Below are 25,046 nucleotides of genomic sequence, written 5' to 3'. Positions count from 1 at the left end.
CACCTTATCTCCTGCCTGCTCACCCCAGTATCCTCCTAGTGCCTCCCCATCTCTCTGGCTGCCTGCTTCCCATCTTAGCTCCCAGGTCTTGTCTTGGTACCTCTAATCTATACCACATATGACCATTTGGGACCTTTCTAAAACCAGATCTAAGTGGCTCCTACCTCTCCAAGACCCTGTCAGGACTCATGGAGGTCACTCTGGCTGGCCCAAAGGTGGCGTTCATCCCACATTTTTAGTTAACTTTCACAGAATGCTCTATGAGGATTTGAATTTGTTGCCAACATTCAAAGATCTGTAGATTTCAGTTAAATCCAGATTTTTTTCAAAAGTTCTTTTTCAAAAGTTTACAGGTCTGGCCATGCTGGGTCCTTAGTCCTGCAAGAATAGCAGTTGCTGGCCAGAAGGAGTTCCCTCTGGGCAGGCTATGCTCTTCCCACTCAACACCACCCCTACCACTCCCAGGTGCTGCAGCCAGCACATCCTGGTATCACTGCTCATAAATGCTGTTCTTTCTCTTACACCTGCTGGATTCACCCACTTTCGTTTCCCATCAGCCCCAGCAGATGTTTGGCTTTGTGACTCCTCCTAACGCTCAAGCCTGGAGGCATCTCAGAGGCTTGCTTCAGCTGCTCTACCTTCCTGGGATGCCTTCCTCCCCAGGCTTTTCCCCCTTGGCCCTTTCTCCTTCCCATAAACTCCTGTTTAACCTTTAGGATTCCCCTGGGGTTACTCTGTGGACTCCTAGAATCCCCTGGGCATCCCTTAACTTACTCAATGTATTATAATTATCTATGACTTTGTTTCTATTCCTTCCTTTTACTAAGAGGACTCTTAAGGGCAGAGGTCTTATGCCTTATTTTTTAATTCTTAGCATCTTGCCCAGAATGGGCCTTCAATTATTTGTAAAACTGTCATTGAATGAGTTGTAGCTGGTGCTCAAGGATGAAGGGGAAAACAATGAATGAATGATACAGAGAACAAACTGATGGTTGCCAGAGAGGAGCGGGGTGGGAGATGGACAAAATGGGTGAAGGGGAGTGGGAGGTACAGACTTCTAGTTATGGAATGAATAAGTCACAGGATGAAAGGTACAGCACAGGGAATGTAGTCAATGACACTGTAATAGCATTGTATGGTGACAGATGGTGGCTACACTTACTGTGGTGAGCACAGCATAACGTATAGACTTGTCCAATCACTATATTGTACACCTGAAACTAATATAACATTATGTCAACTACAATTTAGAAAAAACTTAAAAAATGAATGACTGAGTAAATAAACAAACAAAGAGTAACATGTAAAGCCTTTTTCTATTCCTGATATGCACTTGAAGTCACTGGGGAACAGGTACTTCTTGGATGCACACTGTTTCCTGGGCAAATTAATATCTGTGCTTCAGTTTCCCCATCTGTAAAATGGGATGATAATCATTATATACTTCACAGGGGGGCCGTGAGGAGTAAATGAGAGAATGCATGGCAAGTGTATGCTATAGCACCTGGCACAGAAACTCTCCTGACAGTTTAGCTCTTACTATCTTTCTCCTCATATGAAATGGGGTGTCCTCAACCCAGCCAAGCCTGTGGGAGACAGACAGCATGTCTGCACTCACAGGGCACCTTTGGTCTGCATCAGCCCCCAGGCCAGCCCCCATGCTCTGTGCTAAGCCGGCAACTAGTGGAGATTTGGATGTCGTTGGTCTGGGCTGTGGCCTGGCATCTATTTTCATTTATTTTTTAGTTTATTTATTTATGTTTTGCATCTATTTTTAAAGTTTCCCAGGTGAGTCTAAAGATGAGCTAGGCCTGAGAATGAGGGGAGGTAAATGGTCTGAGAAGGTGGGGAGACCTGCAGGAGAGGCAGCACCTCAGTCAGCTTGAAGCTGAGTGCTAAAGAAACTGGCTTAGGGTGGGGAAAAGGGGTACCGGGAGTGGTGGGGCAGAGGGTTGTCCTGCCAGAAGAAGAACATTTGCAGAGAGAATGTGATGAGTGTGGGGAACTGAGAAAGGCTCAGGATGGCCAGAAGGCAGGGCAAATGTTTGGGGAGGGACTGGAAAGAAGGCCTTATCTGGCCCAAGTAAGGAGCCTAAACTTCATCGTGAGGATGCTGGGGATGTTCAGAGGGCACAGACAGGATCAAACTTGCATTTTGTGAAGCTGGAGGCAAAGGAGCCTAGCTGAGAGGATGTTTCCTGAAAGGAACATGGTCCCGAATCAAGGCTGTGGCAGTGGGGATGGAGAATGGGGAACAGGAATGGTGCCATATGGAAGAGATGGGGGGAAAGGGTGCAGCCTAGAAGGAGAGGGGGAGTCTAGCGGGTTTGGGTTTGAGTGGCTGGGGAGATGGTGGGTCCAGGCAGAAGAGTTTTCCAAGCTGCAGGCAAGCCTGGTGCCGGGCACTGCTGAGTTTGAGACTCCCTAGGCTTTCCACCTGGAGACGCTGGGTGGGTCTGTACCTCAGAAGAGCAGCCTGACCTGGAGCCTCAGGAGTCTAAGACTGGGGTATGGACAAAATACAGTGGGGAGAAGGTGAGCAGGAGGCTGGGAAGGAGGTGGGAGAGAAGGAAGGGGACAATGGAGGAAGACGATGGCCAGGAGCAGATAGAGGTGAGCAGACATTACCAGGTAGGGATGGGGACAGACTGGTGAGTCTGAGCAAAGAAGAGGCAGGGTGGGCTGATCAGGGCCGAGGCTGTGGGGGCTGGAAGCTGTAGTTAGGGGCAGCTGAAGGGGGGATGCCAGGGACCTCCTGAGATGGGCCCCAGGCCACATTCTTCCTCCTCTTCCTAAACAACTGAATTACAAATCAAGGTAGACCCTTGACCGAAGACAACATGGATCTCAGTTGGGGATGCTGATTCCCAGGAAGCAGAAAGGAAAACTTGTACTTTATAAAAGCAAATAACAATAATGCCAAAGCTAAATTTTTCCAAAAACACCTCTTGGCCCTCCCTGATTCCTGACTAATTCATGACAATGTGGTTGGTATACATTAAAAACAGGAGCAAAGATATGCCTGTTCTTTATATTTTGGGAGTCCAGATGAAAGAATGGAAGACTTTCTGTCACCTTCTACCTACCCTCAGGTAGAAACTGTTAACGTTAATCTCTGAATCTCGTCTCTGCAGTATAAGCCAGCATGGGTATGCAGTGGGTACTAAATTAACATGTGTGCCATGAATGAATAGAGGAAGCACAGCAACAATTTTGGCCTTAGAGCAAACAGCACTAAGGACACTCAACTTGATTTCATTTGGTCCTGTAGGACGTGGATTAAAGATCACTCAGCAAATATGCATTGGCATCACACAGAGATCTATGGATGGATCTCTTCTTATGGAACTTATAGTCTGGTGGAGGAGCCAGACATTGATCAAGTGATCACATGAAAAAGCATAAAATGATCACTGGGTTGCTCTGAAGGAGATACATAGGGGTGAGAGTCTCTGTCAGGGAGTTTGACATAGTATGGGGAATCCAGGAGAGCAATCCCGAGGAAGTGAGCCGAGACTTGAGTATGTGTAAGACTTAAGTAGAAGAGGAGCATTTGGGCTAAAGGGACAGCATGTGTGAAGGTTCTGTGGCAAAATGAAAAATGGCAGGGCCTCTAATGATCAGTGCCTTCGACTCCCCCACCCAGCACATCTAATCCATCAGCAAATTCTCTTGGTCTACATTCAAAATATACCCAGAACCGGAGCACTTCCCACCTCTTGATCCTTATTGTAGCCTCCTAATTCCTGTCCCTACATCTGCCCTCGCCCCCAACCCCATGGTCTCTTTTCAACACATTGGCCAAAGTAACCCTGTTAAGACATAGGTCAGACCACGCCCACCTCAGCATAAAAATAGGGCCTGGTGTAATCTGGTCCCTCTGCCAATCTGGTCCCTCCCGTCTTTCATTATCAAGGATGCATCAAACTCACAGACTTTTCTGCTGGCTGTTCCTCTGCTGGAATGTTCTTCCCAAGGTACTTACATTTAGTTCCAGGATTTTTGTTGTTGTTGTTGATTCTTTGGGATTTTCTACATAGACAATCAGGTTGTCTGAGAACAAGACAGTTTTATTTCTTCCTTTCCAACCTGTAATGGTTTCTTTTCCTCTCCCACTCCAGACAGGTAGACAGGTGTCTATTCAAAGGGCATTTTCTCAGGGATACCTTCCCTGCCCACCCTACCTAATACGGCATTCCCTTCCCCTGCTTCCATCCCCTGAACTCCCTCTCCCCTGCCGTTTATTTTTCTCCATCACGTTTTTCACCGTCTGATACACACAACATTTTACTTATTTATCATCTATGTTCTCCAACTAGTATGTAAGCTACCTGAGAGAGCACATTTTAATCTATTTTGTTCATTGTCGTATTGCAAACCTGCAACAGTATTTGGCACACAATAGGTGCTCAGTAAATATTTCTGGAAAAGTGAATGAATTTGGCCTTTCTTAGTCCACCCATCTTTGGTAACCAGCTGTATCTGTGAACATGCTATTTATAAGTAATTGTAACAAGTGCTTAGACAAGCATTATCTTTTAAAATCCATCTTAATAACATTTGTGTCTTCTACATGTGGTGCTCTGCGACATGACCAGGGTCTTGTTACTTGCTCTGGACTTTAGTAGAAGTGGAGGTGCAGAGAGTTTCAAAAGTTAAAGCTGAGCAGAACTTCTGGCATGTAAAGACTTTAGAAGCTGTCAATTCTATCCTCACAATAAGAAAAAAAAATCTAAACTAAAAATGAACAACTGGAAATTAGTGGAACTCAGAATCATTAGACAATTGAGGTCACAGGGCAAACTGCTCCCTGAAAACTGGAGAGTCAGGTGAATAAAGAGAATCACAGTTTACTGGGAGCAGAAGCCTACAACTAGAGTCAGTATCAGTAGACACACTAACCTGTAATTGGATTGTTGAGGGCTCGGTGTGGACTAGCTTGCAGTTTTAAAACTCCACGGAGTCTAGTCCTTTGGGGGCCCTCATACTTTTATGATTTTTACCCCCAGGAACCCTACCAGATTCTCAGTGTGAAAATCAGAGGAAAATCTGCTCCGCTTCTGGCAGTGGGAGAGGAAAAGCAACCATTATAGACTGGAAAGAAAAAAAATAAAACTGTCTTGTTCTCAGATGACATGACTGTTTACGTAGAAGATCCCAAAGAATCAACAAAAAAAGAACCCCCCCCCCCAAAAAAATCCTGGAACTAAAAAACAACTATAGCAAGGTTGCAGGACACAAGGTTAATAAACAACAGTCAATTGTTTTCCTACATACCAGCAAAGAGCAACTAGAAATTGAAATTTAAATGTAACACCATTTATGTTCACATAAAAAATGGAAATATTTTAGTATACATCTAACAAGATACGTAAAAGATCTGTATGAGGAAAACTATGAAACTCAGATGAAATAAATCAAAGAAGAACTAAATAAATATTCCATGTTCATGGATAGGAAGACTTCACTACTGTTAAGATGTCAGTTCTTCCAAACAAACAAACAAACAAACAAAGTTGTCCATTCTTCCCAACTTGATCTATAGTTTCAACACAATCAACACAATCCCAATCAAAATCCCAGCAAGTTACTTTGTGGATACTAACAAACTGATTCTAACGTTTATATGAAAAGGCACAAGACCTAGAATAGCCAACACAATTTTGAAGGAGAAGAACAAAATTGGAGGACTGATGCTACCCAACTTTAAGGTTTCCTATAAAGCTATAGAAATTGAAACAGTGTGGTATTGGGGAAAGAACAGACAAATAGATCAATGGAACAGAACTGAGAGAACCCAGAAACAGACCCATACAAATAGAGTCAACTGATCTTTGAAAAGAAGCAAAGGCAATTCAATAGTCTTTTTGACAAATGGTGCTGGAACAACTGGACATCACATATAACAAAATGAATCTAGACACAGACCTCACACCTTTCACAAAATTAACTCAAAATGGGTCATAGATCTAAATGTAAAATGAAAAATTATAAAACTACTTGAAGATAATATAGGAAAAAAATCTAGATGGTCTTGGGTTTGGCAATGAGTTTTAAGATACAATACCAAAAGCATGATCCATGAAAGAAAAATTTGGTAAGTTGGACTTCATTAAAATTAAAAACTTCTGGGGTGTCTGGGTGGCTCAGTCTGTTAAGCAACTGCCTTTGGCTGGGGTCATGATCCCAGGGTCCTGGAATCAAGCCCTGCATCAGGCTCCCTGCTCTGCGGGGGGCCTGCTTCTCCCTCCCCCACTCCCCCTGCTTGTGTTCCCTCTCTAGCTGTCTCTCTCTCTCTGTCAAATAAATAAATAAAATCTTAAAAAAAATAAAAACTTCTGCTCTTCAAAAGCCACTGTTAAGAGAATGAAAAGACCAGCCACAGTCTGGCAGAACACATATCCGTTAAAGGACTGCATGCAAAATATAGAAAATAACTCTTAAAACTTAATATGAAAACAACCCAATTAAAAAGTGAGCAAAAGATCTGAATACACATCTCACCAAAGAAGATATATTGATGGCAAATAAGCATATGAAAAGATGTTCAACATCATATGTTGTTAGGAATTGCAAATTTAAACAACAATGAGATACCATTACACACCTACTAGAATGGCTAAAATCCAAAATACTGACAACACCAAATGTTAGCAAGGGTTTGAAGCAACAGGAGATTTTATTCATTGCTGGTGGGAATCCAAAATGGTACAGCCACTTTGGAAGACAGTCTGGCAGTTTCTTGCAAAGCTAACCATAGTCTTACCAAATGATCCAACAATCATATTTACCCAAATGTGTTGAAAAGTTATGTCTACACAAAAACCGGTAAGCGAATATTTATAGCAGCTTTATGCATAATTACCTAAAATGAGAAGCAACCAAGATATCCTTCAATATGTGAGAAGATAAACAAACTGGTACAACTATACAAGGGAATATTGTTTAGTGAGGAAAAGAAATGAGCTATCAAGCCGTGAAAAAATTGTTAGCCATGAAGGAAAGTTAAATGCATATTGCTAAGTGAAGAAGCCAGTCTGAAAAGGCTACATTCTGTATGATTCCAACTATATGACAGTCTGGAAAAGGCGAAACTATAGAGAAGTAAAAAGATCAGTGGTTGCCAGGGTTTGGGGAGAGGGGAGGAGGGATGAACAGTGGAGCACAGGGGGTTTTTAGGGCAGTGAAACTCTTCTGTAAGATACTTTAATGGTGGATACTTGACATTTTGCATTTGGCAAAACCCACAGAACTGTACAACACACACATTCACACAACCCCTAATGTAAATTATGGACTTTTGAAGTTAATAACAACATACAGCTTCATCGGTAGTAACAATGTATCGCATCAATGTAAGATGTTCATAATGGGGAAAAGGGAGGAGTATATAGGAACTCTGTACTTTCTGTTCAATGTTTCTGTAAATCTAAAACTGCTCTAAGAAATAAAGCCTATTAAGTTTTTTTTTTAATTAAGGCTAAGTCTTCATGGAAGGAACTCTCGGCTCAGGAAAGACTTGGAGCCAACGGAATGGGGAGAGGGGCACCCACCCACTAGGCTACTTCCTGTAGCAAAGCAAAGGTCCCAGAGACAGTTGAGCACTGGGGACAGAGACCAGGCAGGAAGGGGTGAGGCCCCTTCCAGGCATGAGCTTCCTCTGCCCCCACCAGCCTCCCTCTTCCTTCTCCCTCTCTCTTTTTTATTATGTTTTCCTAGAGTATTCCCAGCAACAGCCTCGGGTCCTGGGGGTGGAGAGGAGAAGCCCAAGAAATTCCTAGTTGGGAGACCTGGGCACCGACTGCCTGTCAGGCCCGCATCAACATAGGGACGGGCTTGAGGTGGGGGTGGGGCGCACATGTCTGGTTGGCCGGGTGGGAGTCCCGCTCTGAGGGGACTCGCTCGTCCGGGTCTCGGTCCCGTGGGGGCTGGCCCTGAATCGGGAATATGCAGGAGTGGTTACCAACAAGCCCCTTAGTTCCCGCTCCGCCTCTCAGTACTGTGCAGCAGGGCTCTGCAGCCGATAACCAAAAGAGGGTGCTGCTCCGACAGACCTAGGTCGGAGTTCTGACCATGCCACCTACTGTGTGACTTTGGGCAGGTGACCCACCCTCTGCACCTCACCAACTCCTGTACCATACGGAAACTAAGTGTCTGTTTGGAGAGGCGAGAAGGCTGTACGTGGAGATTCACAGAATGAAGTGGGGAGAGACCTCGCTCGCCAGGCCGGCAGTGAGCATCGGGCCAGCGGCAGGGCAGGGTGCCCGGGCGAGCTTGTGCGCTCCGACTCAGGTCCAGGCCCCCCCAGCAGCTGCGGGCTCCCCGGGCTTCAGCCTGGGACCTTCGGCCCTTCCCCGCACTTACAGCGGCCACTCCGCTCCTCACTTCTAAGGCCAGAGCAGCTGTCTCCTCGTCCGGACGCCTGCACGCGCTGCCCCAGCAACCGTCACCAGGGAAACTAGCAACGCTCTATGCGTGACGTCACCACGTGTCTACGGAGGCCGAGGGGGCTCCGGGAGCTGGGAAAGTGACGGTAGCGTTTGTGACCCAGGTTGAGGAGGTGTGGGAAGAGGGGCGGTGGGCTGGGTGGAAAAAGGCGTTGTGTGCCTGAGACTTTAAAGTTGGCCCAGTCATCCGATTCTGGAACATATGTTTTAAAAGTTTCGTCGGCCAGACATTTTGGGCAGAGATGCATTCAGTGGTCCTGTAAGGGAGTTGAAAAGTGAATGATCCCACCACGAAATGTGACGCATTCAGAATGTCTTTGAAAAATATGGGGGGAAATTGTGTTGTGATAGTGTGAAAAAAGCAGGAGGCAAAATAGTAATGGCTAAATAAAGCTGTGTTTTTTTAAAACGGAAACAAGACTGTGAGGAATACATAGAAATATTAAAAGAAAATGGTTATATTTGGATGGTGGAATTACAGTGCTGTTTTTATTTTTGCATTTTGGGGGACTTAAAAATATTGAATATGGTTTATTTTCATCGTGGAAAACACGTTTGTTTTTTTAAGACACTGCCCAACTTAAGTCACTACTATATTCAGGCTATATGGAAGTGGGAGGCAAATTTCTATGAAAGGAGATCCAAGGAAGGTTTCCCAATATTTATCCAGGCCTTCATAATTTGAAAATGTCCAAACATCTCATAATTGCTTTTCTTTATTTTTTCCTCATAAGGCATTCACTCCATAGACATTCACGAACATGTGGCACCAGACCACATTTTGCAGTATCAATCAGAATATTGACACTGATACACCTATCTTATTCATGTTTAATTGTTGTTCATGTTTGTGATGTATTTTGTCCTATTCAATTTTACAACATGTGTAGGTTTTCGTACCCACCACCACAGTCAGGACACTGAATACTTCATTCACCACAAGGATCCCTCTCTTGGGCATTTATAACCACATCCACATCCCTCCCCTACATCCCAGTCCCTAAACCCCAGTAACCACTCAACTGTCTTTTCCAAAATGTTGTCATTTCAAGAATTTTATATAAATATACAATATCTAACTTTTGGGAATTGACTTTTTTTTTTTTTTACTCAGAGTAATTCCCTGGAAATTCATCCAAATTGTTGCGTATCAATATGTTCCTTTTTATTGCTGGGTAGTTTTCCATGGTTTGGATATGCCAGTTTATTTAATCATTTACCCATTGGAAGACTTCTGGGTTGATTCCAGTTTGGGGATATTATGAATAAAGCTGATATGAACATTTATGTACAGTTTTTTTGTGTGTGAACCCAAGTTCTCATTTATCTGGGATAAACGCCCAAGGGTGCAGTTAGTTGTATGGCAACTGCATGTTTAGTTCTTTTTTTTTTTTTTAAGATTTTATTTATTTGACAGAGACTCAGTGAGAGAAGGAACACAGGCAGGGGGAGTGGGAGAGGGAGAAGCAGGCTTCCCGCCAAGCAGGGAACCCAATGCGGGACTCGATCCCAGGACCCCGGGATCATGACCTGAGCCGAAGGCAGATGCTTAACGACTGAGCCACCCAGGAGCCCCTGAATGTTTAGTTCTATGAGAAACAGCCAACCTGTTTTCTAGAGTGGCTGTACCATTTTACATTCCCACTAGCAATTGTGCATTGAGTGATCCAGTTTCTCCACATCCTCGCCGGTACTTGATGTAATTACTATTTTGTGTTAGCCATTCAAATAGGTATGTAGTGACATCTTATTGTGGTTCTAATGTACATGATGGATAATGATATAGAGCATGTTTTTCATGTGCTTATTTGCTGTCTATCCTCTTTGGTATCCGTGTCTTTTGCCCCATATCTGTTGAGTTTTGAGAATTCTTCATATATTCTAGATACCAGTCTTTTGTTGGATATGTGGCTTGTAAATATTTCCTTCCAATCTGTAGCTTGTCTTTTAATTTTCTTCACCTGGGCTTTCACAGAACAAAAGGTTTTGGTTTTGATGAAGTCCATTTTATCAATCTTTTATGGATTATGCTTTTATAAGAACTCCTTGCCTAGCCCTGGATCCCAAAGATTTTCCCTGTGATTTTCTAAAAGTGTTAGAGTTTTTTAACACAATTTACTTTGACATAATCTTTGTATGTAATGTAAAGTTTAGGTTGAAGTCCCCCCCCTTTGGCTTATGGATGTCCAATTGCTACAACACCATTGTTGAAAGGTATCCTTCCTCCACTCAACTGCTTTTGAGCCTTTGTCAAAAATCAGTTGAGCAAACTCAACACCACCAGAAACAACCTAATTTGAAAATAGGGAAGGACTTGAATGGATTCCTCCATAAAAGATATACAGATGGCCAATAAGCACATGGAAAGATGCTCAACATCACTACCCATTAGGGGAATACAAATCAAAACCACAATGAGATACCACTCCATACCCATTAGGATGACTATCGAAAAAATGGAAAATAACAAGTGTTGATCAGGATGTGGAAAAACTGGAACCCTTATGCGTTGTTAGTGGGAATATAAAATGCTGCAGCTGCTATAGAAAAGTTTGGCAGTTCCTCAAGAACTTAAACGTAGAATTAGCATATGATCCAGAAATTTCACTTCTGGGTATAGACCCAAAATATGAAAGCAGGAACTCAAACAGATATTTGTACACCAATGTCCATAGCAGCACTATTCACAATAGCCCAAAAGTGGAAACAACCCAAGTGTCCATCAACAGATGAATGGATAAACAAAATGTGCTCTATCCATTCAGTGGAATATTATTCAGCCATAAAAAGGGAAGAAATTCTGACATGCTACAATATGGATGAACCTTGAAAACGTTATGCTAGAGTGAAATGAGCCAGACATAAATGGACAAATATTGTATAATTCCACTTATATTAGGTACCTAGAATAGGCAAATTCATAGAAAGTAGAAGAGAGGTTGCCAGGGGGCAGGGGAAGAGGGAAATTGGATTTATTAAAGGGTATTAAGTTTCTCTTTGGGATCATGACAAAGTTCTGGAGGCAGATGGTGGTAACAGTTGCACAGCATTGTTAAGTGTACTTAGTGCCACTGAACTGTACACTTAAGAATGGTTAAAATGAGGGCACCTGGGTGGCTTAAGCCACAAACCTCAACTTTCTTCTTAAAATAACAATAGTATTCTTATTGCCATGATAATCAAATAGGTCATGAAAGTGTTTAGTAAGCTGTGAAATGCTCTTCAGGTGTATTATTACATATTTTGCTGTTTTGCCTCAAAATGGAAGCAAGCTTTGCTGCAGCTTAAAACTAAGGCTCCATTTGGCTCTCCACATTTCAGACCTCTCCGCTTAATGGACTTCAGCTTTGCAGGTCCAAAATCTAATTTGGTCATCATACCATACATGTCTCTTGGGGCTACACTTAACAGCAGTCATGGTATTAAGTGATTGACATGTAAACCAGAACACTAAGCCACTAGTTTACCTTAGGGAATTGTGACCCATACCCAGAGCCCCTCCCTTCCCAGAATCAAATGCCCACAAAGCCAAAAGAGTCATCAGAAAGATATTCTGAGCATGGATTCAGAGCAAACGGAGGCAAACTGCCTTGAGATATTTTTAATCCAGTGTTAAGCCTTATAAAAATATTCCTCATCATAATCAGGAACCCTTTCTCCCATAGACAAAAATTGTTCATTTTCTCCAGGTGCAAGATCCTTCTTCCTGGAAGGTGCTGAATGTACCTGTCAGTTCTGCCTCTTCAACTCACCATGGATTTGGACTTTCTTTGCTGGCTATCAGCCTCTCATAGACCCCTCCGAGTACACTCTGTTTTAGCATAACACCATTTTGGCTACAGTCAAGTCTTATTTTATCCATGGTGCTATTTCATCTAAAATGTGTTTGTACATATGGTGATCTCACTCATCGTATGTTGATATTAGAAAACTCAAAATGTTTGCCAGATTCAGTAGTCCTTAGTTCCAAGGGACCTGACGGATGAGATCTACCCTGGCTCTCCTCCAAGCCTTCAGCACAATGGACTGGTCATATATTTTATATTTTACCCCAAATTTCTCAATTTCACTCTTGGCTCATATCATGGCCTTTCAGAAACACTTGGATGAGTCACCTGGTCTCAGGAATTATTGGTTTCTCCCTGTTGATTAGGTCCCCAGTGCCTTGAAGTACATACTAGTTTTGGATTCTACTACCTTCACAGTAAAGACAATTTATATGAGGGAATTCCTTCATCTTTCTTCTCATAAAGGCCAAAACAAATACTGAAATTTTCATAAATGAAGAAATCTGAGGACAAAGCAGTTATGGTACATTGGAAAAAAACCACTGGACTTGGGACCCGAATGGGCAATGTGTGTGTTTGTGTGATGGAAGGTGGAAATGAAGGTCAGAACAAGTATTTCTTGAACAGGTATTAATTACTTTATGTACCTGCCTTCCCTTCCATCATGCAGTCTCTCCACGTGACCAAGGCTCTAGCTTTGTGCTCTGCCACTTTTCAATTGTATGTACTTGAGTAAATTACAGCTTTCCTTGTTCATAAAGTCAGGGTAATATGTACTTCAGCGTTTTTGCGAGGAACTAGTAGAAAAGAGTATTGAAGCATTTACTATACAGCAAAGCAGTGTACAAAAGTATTGTCATAGTCGAGCACACATTTACAACTCATTACAGGAAGATGTGAGAAAAGGAAAGTTGGCTGTGTCCTACAAGAGTTCAGAGAAGATTTACCGAAAGTAGAATTTGGGGTGGGTCTTCGGGGTGTGCACTTGGAATTGTCTGGGAATGGGGAAAGGGAACATTCAGGAAACCATGGAGCATGAGCAAAGGTGTTGGGGGCAGTGGTGAGCACAGGGCTTTGGCACGGCTGGACTAGGTCACAGAACAGGAGATGAGGGGCCTACATTTAAAGTAGTAGCCACAGGTGGAAAAGGACAATCTGGGAGACTCTGTTTAGGAAAACCTGGCAGGATTTGGTAAGTGGTTTAACAGTGATAGCAACACAGGAGAAAAGAAAGACATTTCTAAGAGTTTGAGCCCAGAGCATGACAGAGGGAGATGGAGGGTGTCAGTGACAGAGATGTGTGAGCCAGGAAGGGGCACCAGTGGGAAGACAGCAAGTATAGTTATGTGTGGGCTGAATTTAGGTCTAGGCATGAAAGGCAGGATGGCATTTCCTCCTCACGTTGTTAAAATTTTAGTCCGTGACACTTCAGTTACACTGGAGACAGGAAAAAAAACAAACACCATTATAAGAAGCTCAGAATACTACAGAGAGGACCTGTTACCGGGTTCCTCTGAGGCGACCAAGTGGACACTGACTCCAACCTAGAATCATTTATCACTGCTGAATTTGGAAAAAATTTTCTAACGTTTACCTTGCTAAAAGCTAATTCTTTATTTCAAACAGGATCAGGTATATAAATAATAATTGGCAGTTCTATCATTTGACACAGGAGAACTTTAAAATACCTTATATTCATTCAGCTTTGTTCTGGCCTAGTAAGTATGTTACAACGGGCTGTAGATTTACATGGAGATAGAGCCTCAATTACAAGTTCCTGAAAACTCTCCAAGTAGCATTTCCTCAACTGTGAGGCAAGAGGCTTGCCCGGGCTGATCCTCTACTCTAAAATCCTGACGGAGAAGCAGTGTACTTTGAAGATTTCAGTTCCAACTCTTACCACCAGATGTCACTGTTGCTCATCAGAAATAGGGAACCTCCAGTGACAGACTCATGAATGCAAAAAACCAAAACCTACTTATTCCAATTAAACAAATATTTATTGAATATTTATATGAGCCAGGCACTAGTTCCAGGTGCTTTGGATGAAAAAGATCATCATGGCCTCAAAGATACTAGAGGAGACATGGAAGAAATCACACACCAATGCCCCAGTAACATATAACATTAAGCCAAGGAATCAAACTCTCAGTGAAAATCAACATACCATCTCTTTAAGGTACAACATCGCTTCCTGAGGGATACTTTCTCTGACTCCAACCCTGGGTTAAGTCCCCCTGCTGGATGTTACTGCTGCTACCTATACCTAGCATTCAACATGCTTTTTATAAGCACTTAATGACGGCCTTCCCCACTGGACTGTCAGTTGTGAGGACAGGGCCCTCGCACTGCACTGCTGCTTTCCCAAGCTTACCATAGTACCGACAGTAGTGGTCATTTGCTGAGTTTACTTATGCATCAGGTGCCATGACAGGCTCCTTACAGTCACCACTACATTTTATCTTCCCAATGAACCCTCAGCCACTGATACTGTCCCTATCTTACAGATGAGGAAGCCATGGCTACTTGACTAGTAGGTGGTAGAACTGTGAACCCAGTACTGACTTAATAACATGTAATATCACATCCACCTGAGCCACTTTTAAGAATTTCCATTATCTGATGCCAAGCTGTTCATCCAACTAATTTACCACTCTCTTCCTTGAATGAGCAACCCCACCCTTATGAACATAATGCTCAGTACCCTTTCAACACTTCACTTTTGTTTGGCCTATCCTCTGGCATTGGTCTAGATCAACTTCTCTCAAATGAGTAATTTAGTTTAACAAATCAATAATGTACTCATCTATTAGAAAAATTTTCTGAAAACTTTTCCCCAAATTTGTTCTACAGAAGGCTTATCCTTCATGAAACAATTGTTGGGACTGCCTACCAGGATCTCCTATTAGGTCTATTGGAACCTGAGAAAATAGTTCCTGTAATAGCTTTATTTTTAAAGCACTTTTCAGACTCATATAATGACCTATAAGCTATATAGGACTGTAGAAATTACCCAGTTCAACTTCTCATTTTATAGCCAAGATTGAGAAAACTCGGATTTGATCCAAGTTACAGAGTCAGTGGTGAGTCAAGACCATGCTGTAACCTCCTGCCTAACTTTATTGATATATGATAACTGCTGCCACTCCAGTATTAATTTCACAAAGGCCAACATTTCTAATACCTGTTGGCATCTACGACTTGACTGCCCAGGTTCCAGTCCCAAATCTACACCCCTCTCTAGCTATGTGATCCTGGGTTAGATATTTACATTGTTCATGCCTCAGCCTCCTCCTCTGTTAAATAAGGATCATAGTTCCTACCTCTTAGGGTTGTTAGGAAATCTAAATGACATTATACATGAAAAGCACTTAGAATAGTGTGTGACACATAGTATATACTCAATAGATACTATTATTCCTATTTGATAAATATTCTTTAACCATAGTTCCTACCAAAGGTACAAAGCATTCTCTTCTTGGAACTTAATCCTTGTGTTACTTTGAGGAATGATTGATTTTTTCCAAACCGAAATAAATACAAGGCAATTAATGTGTTCACTGATTTTACTAACACTACATTTACCATGTTATCACCATGGAATGTAAATTCAGGTTAGACAAGAAAATTTCACAAGTGTAATAAAGCATTCTGGAGTATACCAAAGTTTGTGTATAATGTCTGACCAAACCACCTTGCTGATAAATCATTAATCACTTCAATTATAGGTAATTTGTTAACATTTATGGTTCTTACAGAGAAAATAAACTTCATACATTTAAAAAGTGTTTTTCATCTAACCTTTGCATTAGTACTTAAAATACACATTTCTATTTTAAGATAACATTTAAAAGTTATTCTAATACAACAGCAGCATAAATATAACTCTGCAATTACAAAAAAAAGCTAAACTGGGATCCACAGTTAAGTTATTCTCATGTTTACAAGTATGATTCTGAAATAAATACTACTTTTAAGCAGCGGTTATCGGCTTTTTTGGGTTTAGTTTAAATACACGTATTTTCGGTTGTGGGGAAGCTTATTGTATTATATTCCATGCACTGTTCTCAAAGGGTTAAGAGCCAACCAGCCCTAAAAACTGAAGTACTCAGTCTGCAAAACAGGCAGAAAAAAATTAAATGGGATTCCTACATAATATCAAAAGCATGTGATATTCTGCAGCAACTGGGAGTACTCAGGATTGGCAAATTGTCCTCTTTTTAACTGATTTTATCAGAAGAGTTTAAGAAGGAGCATATTTTACCACTATCAAGTACATTTAAAAGTGACATGTTTCTTTTGTTCTAATTTGACTCTGCTGAATGACCTAGCTAGTTAACTGGTCACTAGTAATTTGGTTACCAGGCAAATCAAGCCTGCAAGAAAGGAAGCCAATATTTAAATTACTGTGTTATTGTGTGACCCATTCAAATGATTTATTTTCAACATAAACATATAAATTCAGTATGAGATGCCTAGCTGAAGCAAGCACCACCAACAAAACCAAGACAGCTTCTCTTCTTCTAAGGTTTAGGCTTTGCCCAGAATTCCTTATACATGGAATAGCCCATACCTAAAGAAAGAAAATGTATTAGTTAAGCACTTAATATTTTCCACAATATTAAGAAAATTGAAAACAGCTCATAAAATAGCTAAATGTAGCACCCTCCTAGCATGCAATATTTACAAGAGGAACAAGACCCTAGGCCATTTATACTCTTGCCTTCTTAAACTATTTAAATTTCTGAAATTCTTTTTATATAGGTTCCCAAGCAGCTCAAGGCTAGTATGACTAGTTCAGACTACTGAAATATTTGCTTTAAAGATCAATATTTATCTTACAACTTTAAAAGGAGTCACTCTTGCTATGTAACAGTAAGTAAAGTCAACGAATTATAAAGCCAATAAAAGAGTGTAATACCTACATTAAAAAAATCTTTTCCAGGGCACCTGGGTGGCTCAGTCGGTTAAGCATCCGACTCTTAATTTCGGCTCAGGTCATGATCTCAGGATCCTGAGATCAAGCCCCGTGTTGGGCTCTGCGCTGAGCATGGAGGCTGCTTAAGATTCTCTCTCTCTCCCTCAGCCTGTCCCACCCCTCTCAGGCTCTCTCTAAAAAAAAAAAAACAACAAACTTTTCCACTTTCAAAAATTCAATAAAATAGTAGTCCTATGTCTCTCCCAGATAATGGACCTTACTACCAACCCTATTTACATATCTAGACTCCAGTGAAATTATAAACTCTGTGATGGACAGAATTGCTTTTTCTTTAAAACACTGGTAAGATGTATCACAGTAAAACTTTGTCACTACTATTAATCCAATTTTTATGTGAAAATAGATATAAGTAACATTTCAAACTACTTCAAAGTCAGCAAAAAGTATCTACCTTGATTTATAAAGTCTATTAATGGGAATTACAAACTTGAAAATTTCCTCTAAGAACCTACCAAGAGTCATTGCTCCCACAACAAAGCCTTGGGCTGCCACACGCATGTGGATCAGGTGAACAGACATTTTAGTATTTCCCCTGCTCTTCAATTTATATAATCCATATGCAACGATTGCTGCAAACCCCGCCATTCCTGTAAAACAAATAGTCACAAGTATGTCATATGCATGGGGTCAGGGAACCAAGATGACTTTACTATCAATCAGTGTACTTTCTACTATTTTTACAAAGATGTTTGAGACCATTAATTAACTAACATAAATTGAATTTTTAATTTCCCCCCTCAAAACCCAAAATCCATAATCGGTAGCAAACAGTAGCAGATTCAGAAAGTGAAGATCATCTTCAAAATGTGGGCTGTGGAGCCTGGAGGTGCTTTAAGAGTGCCAAGGGAACTCTTCCTCTCAGTCCTACTTCCTTCCCTGAAGGGAATCAGGTAACATAGCAGAGACTGTAATAAACCATAACTGTGAGTGTAAGCTTTTTTTTTTGAGTCTTGTGAGTCCTTCTAGCAAATCACCAAGACTGAGGGTGATCGTGGGGTCCCCCAACACATTCACTGAAATAAGAATCAATAAACAAAGGCTGAAGGCACACAGAAGAATTTTTATAGAGTTATATCAAGCCAATATTACATATTTCAACATATGAACAAAATATATGAAAACAAAGGCTTTCAGAATGTGCTTGATGGATGAGTTGACCACACTTCTACTGAGTTAAAGCTTACAATAGACTGATTATTAGAACATCAACGTCAAACTTACCAACGGGAACAAACGGTGCTTCTCTAGCTTTTCGGATAAGTTTAGATCCTTGATCTTCATCATATGAAGAAAGAGAAACATCTGTGCCGGTTGACATAATGGCTGAAGAATCCTCCTGAAAGAGAATTTCCAGGAGGTTCTATAATTAAAAGCATCTACTACACTGAATAGCTGGATGTACTTAAAATACTCCTAGTTTCCACATAAATACATGGTATGTTATCCATGAAGTTTAAAAAGTATTTTTTAGAAACTGTATTTTTAACCCATAGCTACTTTTAGGAAGAGTTGTATTTATTCCCCCTCTATTGTTCTGATGTTTATCCCATACAACCAATCCCTTTTTATTTTTATTTATTTATTTATGTTTAAATAGGCTCCACACTCAGCATGGAGCCCCACATGTGGCTTGAACTCACAATCCTGAGATCAAGAGTCGGAAGCTTAACCGACTGAGCTACTAGGGCACCCCAATCAATTCCTTTTTAGCACCACATCGCTGATAACAGTGAAAGTTTTTTTTTTAATTGAAATAACTTTTGTCAATTAAAATAGTAGCCATTCATTTTCTGGCTATTTGCACACTTAGTCAATTTAACTTAACGACTTCACTCAAACCAAACCAATACTCCTTACTGCCTCTTCAAAACATGTTGAATATCCTACTAAGCACTTTTAAGTGTAGTTTTTATTGGTTACAACTGAGACTGACTTACCAACTCCAACATGCTACATGGCTTCAGTTCTCACCTTTGAATAGTTTCCCCTGTTACACTAACGGTAGCCATTTTGGGGAAAAGATTACAGCTGTTCTGAATAACCAAAATTTCTACTTAGCTCATTATTTACTTCTTTATAAGAATAAGCTTTTACTGGGGCGCCTGGGTGGCTCAGTCAGTTAAATGGCTGCCTTCGGCTCAGGTCATGATCTCAGGGTCCTGGGATTGAGCCCCACCATTGGGCTCTCCGCTCAGTCCGCCTCTCCCTCTCCCTCTGTAATCTCTCTCGCTCAATAAATAAAATCTTAAAAAAAAAAAAGACAAAGCTTTTATTTTAAGTACTATTGCTAGAAATGCCTCTTTTTAAGCATAATTGACATTCAGCTGAACATAATACAGCCTTTTAGTTTTATTTTTACTTAGGGTTACCATTTTTAACACCACTGAAACAATAAAACTGAACAACCCTCAGGGTCTTAATGAATATCTCCTAAGCTTCAGCTTTACTTTCCCTTACAGAACTTACACTCCCTGGACCTCCCTCTTAAAATTCTCTACCTCCATTCTCCCTTTTTCGGTCACCTCTCTTTACACAGGAAGCTATTTAATAGGTGTTTCATCATAATGAGAAAATAAATTCAGATTCACCTTAGTCAAAATAAATATGTATATACTTCCTTCTTCACTAGCTGATTTAAACCACCCATAAACGTGATCCATAGAGAAAAGAAGGGAGTCAAACATAGTATGTTAAGTGTACAAGTCTGATTAGTGTCAGCTACAATAACTTCAAAAGTCAATTGCCCATCCCACTACCTATATAACATCTTACCTCCACCTCTGGGTTTTTCATGTGCATCATGCATCATACTCCCTTCAATAATAATTCTCATTCAACACTTTGCTATTCCAGGAGTGTTAGTAGTAGGTAACACCCTAAAGAAAATCCAACTCTAGAGGGAGGTGTAGTGCTTAGTTTGAAAAGTGAAATCATCCTTCTGAGCCCCCATTCCCATTGGGAAGAATCCAATTCTGTTATTTGACAAAGAAAACCTTAATCCAGAGGAGTTGTGCAGCATCACACAGCTAAATAAGAGGAAACTCAGATTCGAATTAGTCTTTCTCTTTTTTTGTACTCCATTACCTGCTAACTGAATAAACCCCTACTTACTGAGCTTTTATTATATACAAGGTTCAACAAGCTCTAGGTTCAGGACGCTCAGTATATATGTGAAGAGTTAAAACAAACACTAAAATAATTAACGGTTAAAAATCAGTTTGTTTTTTTTTTTTAAGGGACAGGATAGAGTATGATTACTTCCAAGAGCATAACAGAGAATGAGAACTGAATTTAGAGTGTGGTTATCTTTTAGCTGAAGTAGGTTTGGGAAATATTTGAGACTGGCCTTCAAGAAACTACATAAATGGACTAGATGGAGCTATTAAACATTATATTTTAGGCAAGTATATGCTTATTTGTTGCTTTCAAAAGTAACCTTAAGCTTCTCAAAGTCATGAGGGTTTATCACAGATCCTCCTTCCACCTTTCTGGCCACGAACCCCATAATCTAATCACATTAAATTTCTTAAAGATGTTCTCTGTACTTCAGTGCCTTTGTACAAGCTGATTTCTCTGCCTAACACTTTTCCTCCCTTTTCATCTCCTTCAGATACTTTTTCCTAGCTAACTCCTCTCATTTTTCAGGTTCTTAATTAACTTTCATTGGAAGTCTCCTTTGGTTAAGTATGATCATTGCTTTGATTATGCAGTCCTATAGGACCCCATGCTTTCTCTAAAATACTTCTTATAAATGCCTCTTCAATTGTCTCTCTTGCTAGAATCCTTGAAGTTAGCAGGCTATAGATGTCCTGATTGTATCTATATTTCCACTGCCTGGCATGATGCTTTGCATGCAGTAAGCATAGCACAAAATATTTGTTGAATAAATTTAAAAAGAATCTTTTTCAACAATTACAATTATTAATTTAGGAAAATTTGGTGAAAACAATAACAAGTAAACACATTTGTAGAGTTTAACTGGTCAGTAAGAAAAATGCCAAACTGTATGTACCTAAGTGCTTATTTAATTTTTATATTTTATTTATGAAAGAAGAAATGATAACTTGAGTAGGTCTTGGTTCCTTGCAACCACAAGAGACAAAACTATTATATAACACAATCCACTTTCTAAAACTAGCACCTTCTTTTGCAGATATATGCATGTTTTCTTCCTTTGCCTTAATTATTCCTAAACTAAGAAGTCATTTGGGAATTATCTTTAAAAACAAGAAAGTCAGTGGTCTCTCCTCTAATCTCTCACCTCTGGATCAGTGTAAATTGTTTAAATGGTCAACGGAGTTTTCTCTCCCTCCTTCAGGAAGGAAGGGAATGGCACTCTCTCTCCTGTACATAAAAGAATCTCCATTCCTCACCTATGATAGAGACTCTGAAGTTTGTATGGGTAGGACATTTGATCTCGTTTTCAGAAAGTAATCCTTAGGGTAAGAATAAGGGTGTGGGGGAAACCATGTGGTCATTATTTGCTTTCATTGACTAATGATAACCTGTTTCTGATCGAGAACACCTTGTGGCACATTTAAAGATAAAATTAATAAAGAGGAATATAAAAAGTCCAACACATCACAGATTTATTATACTATACTTCAAATTATATTTTTATACCTAATATATTATATATTCATAACACTCCTTGCGTATAAAATTTTGGTAATTCTCTACCATCTGAAAGTTTCCCAAGTATTCATGATTTACACCCACACAACTTGAAAATGGCTAACTTTTAATGTATCAGGATCAATAACTATGAATCATATAATTTGAGAATAACAATCCAGACAATCCATGCCAGTAGCCTAATTTTACAGATGGAAAAAGGTTATATGAATTGTTCAACATCAAGAATGTATCTCTGGCAGGGGAGGATTAGAACCCAGATCTCCTGATACAGTCCAGAGTTCTTCTGATTGACAACATATTGCCAAGGCATCAATCTTTTGCTGGTAATATATTTAATCTGAAAAATATTAAAATCCATTCCTTAACAGAAGCCTGCCTTTCTTTCTTTGAATTGTAAAAAATATGCAAGTCATGCCTAAAATTAAATGGAACTTTCTTCCCTCGTGACTTAACTCATCCACCAATTTCCACTGTGCTTTGAACAGATCTTTTTTACTAGCAGGACTTCTAGATTTCCCTTTAATTTTCTCATCTGCCCATAGCAATTGACCCAGATCTCTGTCAAAAAGTTGAACAGGTAGAAAAAGAGGCACCGATGACCAGATGATATTCAAAGCCAATCTGAAAACACTAATTATTCTCTAAACTTAGTAAGATACTACTGCAGACCTTTCCAAATGCATGGGAACCTAGAAAAGATGTCAGGGAAGATGAGCTGCCCAGCATGAGGTGACGTAACAGACTGAAGGATCTTCACAGCCTGTCATTTTGGTCACAGAACTACTAATAACAAGGACTTCAAATTTTGATTTTCCATCAGTCCCCTGTCAGCTTGTTTAAAATGGCTGCAAAGGCCCCACCCTGGAGATTCTGATTCAGAGGGTCTGGGGCAGGGCCCAAGGAATCTGTATTTTAAGAAGCCCCCTTTGACTGATTCTGGGGCACAAGGAACTAAGAGATGCCCTGGTATACAGGACTCAAACTTGTGTGTCACGCTGGGGCCTGGTGCCTCTTCAATCTGTCTGAACTTTTCCATCCAAACCGGTCAAACTCGAAAGTGCTGGGTACTTCTGGAAGCATAAATCCTGTGGTGGGGATTACTCGACAGAAGGAACTAGCTGCTGCCCACACCCGTATGTAAGAGAGAAAGGCGAGAAACACTGACGAATCATTTCAGCTGCTCCCAATTCTAAACCCGCGCTCTGTTTTCTAATTCCTAACTGGCGGGTTTAGCTTTCTTGGAAGAAATTTAAATTCCGTCACAGATGCTTTAAAGAGGGGCCTGGGGCCTTCTTACCCTCCCAGGGTAGGAGGAAACCCGGGGTCGTGGAGAAGAGTAAGGTCGTATGGTTTTACGCCCTCAACCTTTCCAACAGCCCCCCCACCCCCACCCCGTGACCTTGCCGGGAGTCCAGGGCCGGAGCGCTTGCCCTCCCAACCCTTCCCTCCTCACCCACCGCGCGGGCCCGCTCTCCGGCAGGCTTCCTGCTCCGGGTACTATCCGCGCTACCGGCTCCCTGAGGTCGGCCCCAGCCCCCTCCAAGGCGCTCTCATTACTGCCCCCTCCGCGAGTCTTCCCTCTCGGCCACGATTTACTCCACAAGCTTCTACTTCATCTCCTCACCCGAAAGGCCATCAGACCCCCCAACCTTCCCTGAGCCACGAGGTCGGGCCCGAAACCCGCCAATTCCACCTCGCCCCCTTCAAACCGGGCATCTCCCCCCTCCTCCCAGCCCCGCGGACCCCACCACTCCCGCGGCGCTCTCGGCCCAGCCAAGCGCTGCCCGGCTTCTTCCCGCCCCACGGTCGGCTGTCCTCCGCTCCCAGGACTCCCTCAATCTTCACTTACCTACAATGACAGGACTTCGGCTCCAACTGGTTTCTGGCTCTCTCCCACGCTAGCCATCCAGCCGGCTTCTCCTCGTCCCGCCCACACCTGGCCCCAGCCAATCAGAAGCCAGCGGCCCGCAGGCGAGGGTCCCGGTGGGTGCGTGCGTGTGCGCGATGGGTAAGGCGGGTCCCGGATTGGCTGGGGCGACGAGTGTGGGCGGTGGCTCCGCGTCCCCGGCTCTCTCGTAAGGATCTCGTCATGGGTGAGAGTTCACGGGCAGGGCTTCGCGCGAGCGCCTCTCAGCGCCCCTGGCCTCGGCCGGGCGGGACCTCGGATTTCTCTCGCCCTTTTCCCCTAGTGCCGTGGCGGCGAGCACCGCGAACGTTGCGTGCTCCGTGCGCGGGTGGGGCGGGGCAGGGCATGAGGGGTTTCGGCCGCAGCCAGTCCTTGGGAGACTTGAGAGAGGACGTTCCTGCCTGCTGGGGTGCCGGCGGCGGTGGGGCGACAGAGCCCTCGTTCCGTTCCGTTCCCCTGGTGGTTATGCGCTGCCACGAACGTGCGCTGTCGGGCCTCTCGCGGAGCCTTTCTTGGAGTTTACATTGTGATGAGGGGCAGCCATTGGTCGCAAGCATGGGTTCGCTAGAGACCTCAACCAGAATGGGGGAGGTTTCTCTGAGGAAAGAAGTGTCAGCGGCCCCTGGTGACAGTGAACTTCGGGAGACAGAGGCCCCTGGCTTGTTGGTATGACAGATTAGCAGTCAGTATGGCGAATTGATGCAAAGCATTAACGACAGTGCCATAGGGAATATGTCTGCGACTAAATTAGAATCCCTTAGTAGAACCGCGAATTGAGGCATATTGCCAATGCTGTATCACACAGGTAGGAGCTAAGTGCCATGGGCTCCGGATTTTGAAAATCTTTTGTCTCATAATTAAGACACATGTAGAAAACATTCATGCTATGGATGATGAATTAAAAACCCCATACCTTGATTATATGGTATGCTTTCAGCTACTTGAAGGCACATATTTTGTCTGGTTCATGCCCATCTCTCCCAGAACATCGTCTTTGAGCTCAGTAGGAGCCCGGTGATGTTAAATGAAGAAAAGACATAACCGATGCAGTAATTGGAGGGCTGCAAAAATAAGTAGGGATGATCAGGACTTATTTAGGATAATTAGAATGACAAAAGAGCCTAAGAGACTTGAATATGAAAGCAAGTCATTATTAAGTCCTGTGATTCTGGAAATACAAAGGCTAACAGCAGTAGTGAGCATGTTCATTCCTGAAGGGGATTTCTATAAATCAAAGTAATGTTAGCTAATTTGCTCATTTCCAGAGA

The 25,046-nt window shown here is 41.9% G+C and overlaps 1 protein-coding gene across 1 annotated transcript; it reads right to left on the bottom strand.

The window, feature by feature from the left end:
* Window positions 1-14,213: 14,213 nt before the first annotated feature.
* On the bottom strand, window positions 14,214-23,809 carry HIGD1A (HIG1 hypoxia inducible domain family member 1A). Its single transcript, XM_028107231.2, has 4 exons — window positions 23,722-23,809; window positions 18,456-18,570; window positions 17,687-17,821; window positions 14,214-16,808 (listed from the first exon to the last, which is right to left on the bottom strand). The coding sequence occupies exons 2-4, from the start codon at window positions 18,550-18,552 to the stop codon at window positions 16,759-16,761; spliced, it is 282 nt and encodes a 93-aa protein (XP_027963032.1). The 5' UTR covers window positions 18,553-18,570; window positions 23,722-23,809; the 3' UTR covers window positions 14,214-16,758.
* Window positions 23,810-25,046: the final 1,237 nt, after the last annotated feature.

This window comes from Eumetopias jubatus, unplaced genomic scaffold (assembly GCF_037043125.1).
Source record: "Eumetopias jubatus isolate StellerSeaLion01/CBP00866 unplaced genomic scaffold, mEumJub1_p1.0 scaffold_1, whole genome shotgun sequence".
Taxonomy (NCBI): Eukaryota; Metazoa; Chordata; class Mammalia; order Carnivora; family Otariidae; genus Eumetopias; species Eumetopias jubatus.
This window is presented reverse-complemented; position numbering and strand designations above follow the sequence as displayed.